Source organism: Trichechus manatus, unplaced genomic scaffold (genome assembly GCF_000243295.1).
Source record: "Trichechus manatus latirostris isolate Lorelei unplaced genomic scaffold, TriManLat1.0 scaffold00673, whole genome shotgun sequence".
In the NCBI taxonomy this organism is placed as follows: Eukaryota; Metazoa; Chordata; class Mammalia; order Sirenia; family Trichechidae; genus Trichechus; species Trichechus manatus.
Genome location: NW_004444609.1, coordinates 20,365 through 22,373, shown reverse-complemented (window position 1 = coordinate 22,373; position 2,009 = coordinate 20,365). Strand labels below are relative to the sequence as shown.

At 36.1% G+C, this 2,009-nt stretch overlaps 1 protein-coding gene across 1 annotated transcript in view; it reads right to left on the bottom strand.

The window, feature by feature from the left end:
* Positions 1 to 1,656: 1,656 nt before the first annotated feature.
* LOC111819423 (olfactory receptor 958-like) overlaps positions 1,657 to 2,009 on the bottom strand; it is a gene marked incomplete at its 3' end in the record, with an annotated part of 941 nt that continues 588 nt past the window's right edge. Inside the window, exon 2 of the mRNA XM_023725878.1 lies at positions 1,657 to 2,001. Coding sequence (XP_023581646.1) covers positions 1,657 to 2,001 — 345 coding nt within the window. The remainder of the gene's footprint in view (positions 2,002 to 2,009) is intronic.

Here is a 2,009-nt window from a genome sequence, read left to right as displayed (position 1 = left end):
GTTCCTTGGTTTTGGAGCTTTAGGGTCATGGTTTCATGGGAAATCCCAGTTAATGGGCCTAATAATGTTTTTAGTGTTCTGTTCTACCTCCTAGTTCGTTGCAGAGTGCCTGGGGTCTTAAAAGCTTGCAAGTGGTCATCCAAGACAGGGCAATTGGTCTCTATTCACCTGGAGCAACAGAGAAAGAAGAGTCAGGAATAGGAGGAGGAAATGGAATGTGTGGCTAACTTCCTCCATGAACAACTGCCTCCTTGGCCATGAGACCAGAAGAATTAGATGGTGCCTGGCTACCAGTACAAAACATTTGATCAAAGATTCTATAGAAGAATCATTATCAAAAGGGGGAAAATGCAGAATAGAATTTCAAATTCTCATGGACTCCAGACTTTCTGGAGCCATGGAGCTGGGTGAACCCCTGAAACTATACAAAAATATCCCCTGAAGTCTTCATAAAACCAAATAATATTTTATATTAACTAGTAAAAAATGCCTGCCTTGAAAATTAAACTCTTTTAAGAATTATCTATATGGGATTGAAGTGACAACAGCATCTTGAAAGCTTAGATAGGAACTTTATAGGACAGTTAGTTTATGTCAATGACAGAGGAACAACTCAGAAAATGAGGATGAGGATGGTTGCACAATTCAAAGAATGTAATCAATGTCTCCAAATTGTACACGCAGAAATCGTTGAATAGGTGTGTGTTTTGATGTTTATATTCTCAACAAGAGCAAAAAAAACTTTTTTAAAAAAGAGAGGTAGAAAAAATGGCAAAATATTAATAATATTTATCTTCAGGTGGTAGGATTAATGAGTGATTTTTACTCACTTTACATTTTTGCAGTTTCCTAAATTTCTTCAAAGCTATTTGTATCATAAAAAAATCATTGTAGCTTTTAAAGGGCCTGGATTTTGGATTAAGTCAAATTTAGTCATTGACTTAATGAATGGAATTCTGAAATCCTTCATAGAGAATTCATACCTTTGTCATAAAAAAAGAATTCAAGCCCTCTAGAGTATCATCTCTATGCTAAGTATATGTTGGTAGATATACGGATATTACCTGGATTTTAAAAAGTAAGAGATTTTCTTTATATCAGACTCTAAAACATGCCCTCCATCAAGATATAGACTACAAAATGAAAGAAATAAATGGAGCAAATGTAATTACTTACAGTTTTTTTTTTTTTTTTTTTTTTTAAGCAAGCTGGAGAACATTCCATATAAATAAAAAAGAATTTCCTGGAAGAATACAGAGGCAGCATTAGTACAAGGGTAAGACCCAAGGTTCACGTCTCAGCTTGGCAACTTTCTAACTCTGTGACACTGGGGAAGTTTCTTAACTTCTCAGTGCCTTAGTTTCCTCCTCAGGAAAATTGGGATAATAATGTCTACTTCATAGGATTGTTATGATAATTACATATGTCAGGATTTATAAAGTGCATAGAATAGTGCCAAGCATGTGGTAAGTACTGTGAGAGATTTTGTTGAATAAAAAATTACACAAGTATAAAAACATAATTCGTACTAGAACTAATTCAACTTCGTATTTTGAGTGTCAAACCCACTTAGCAATCACAAAAAGTATAAGTTTAATTTCCCCAAACAAATAAATAAAACAAATTGGAAAGACAGATAATGATATAAAAGTTTACTTTTCTCAGAGCTAGCTTCACATCCTTGTTTCTCAAGGTGTAAATCAAAGGATTAAGGGAAGGGGTAACAATATTATTCGACACCTGAACCACAGTATCCAGCCACAGGCTGGAAACAGGCCAGAGATAAATGAGCACCACAGGGCCATAGAAGAGCAGGATGGAGGTCAGGTGGGCACTGCAGGTTGAGAAGGCTCTGCGCCTGCCTTCTGATGAGCTGATTTTCAATATGAAGATAAAAATGTGAGTATAAGAAGTGAGGATAAGAAGGAAACACATGAGAGCAACAACACCTACATTGGTGAAACTCACCATCTGAGCCAGAGAGGTGTCAGCCCAGGCTAGAGACAGCA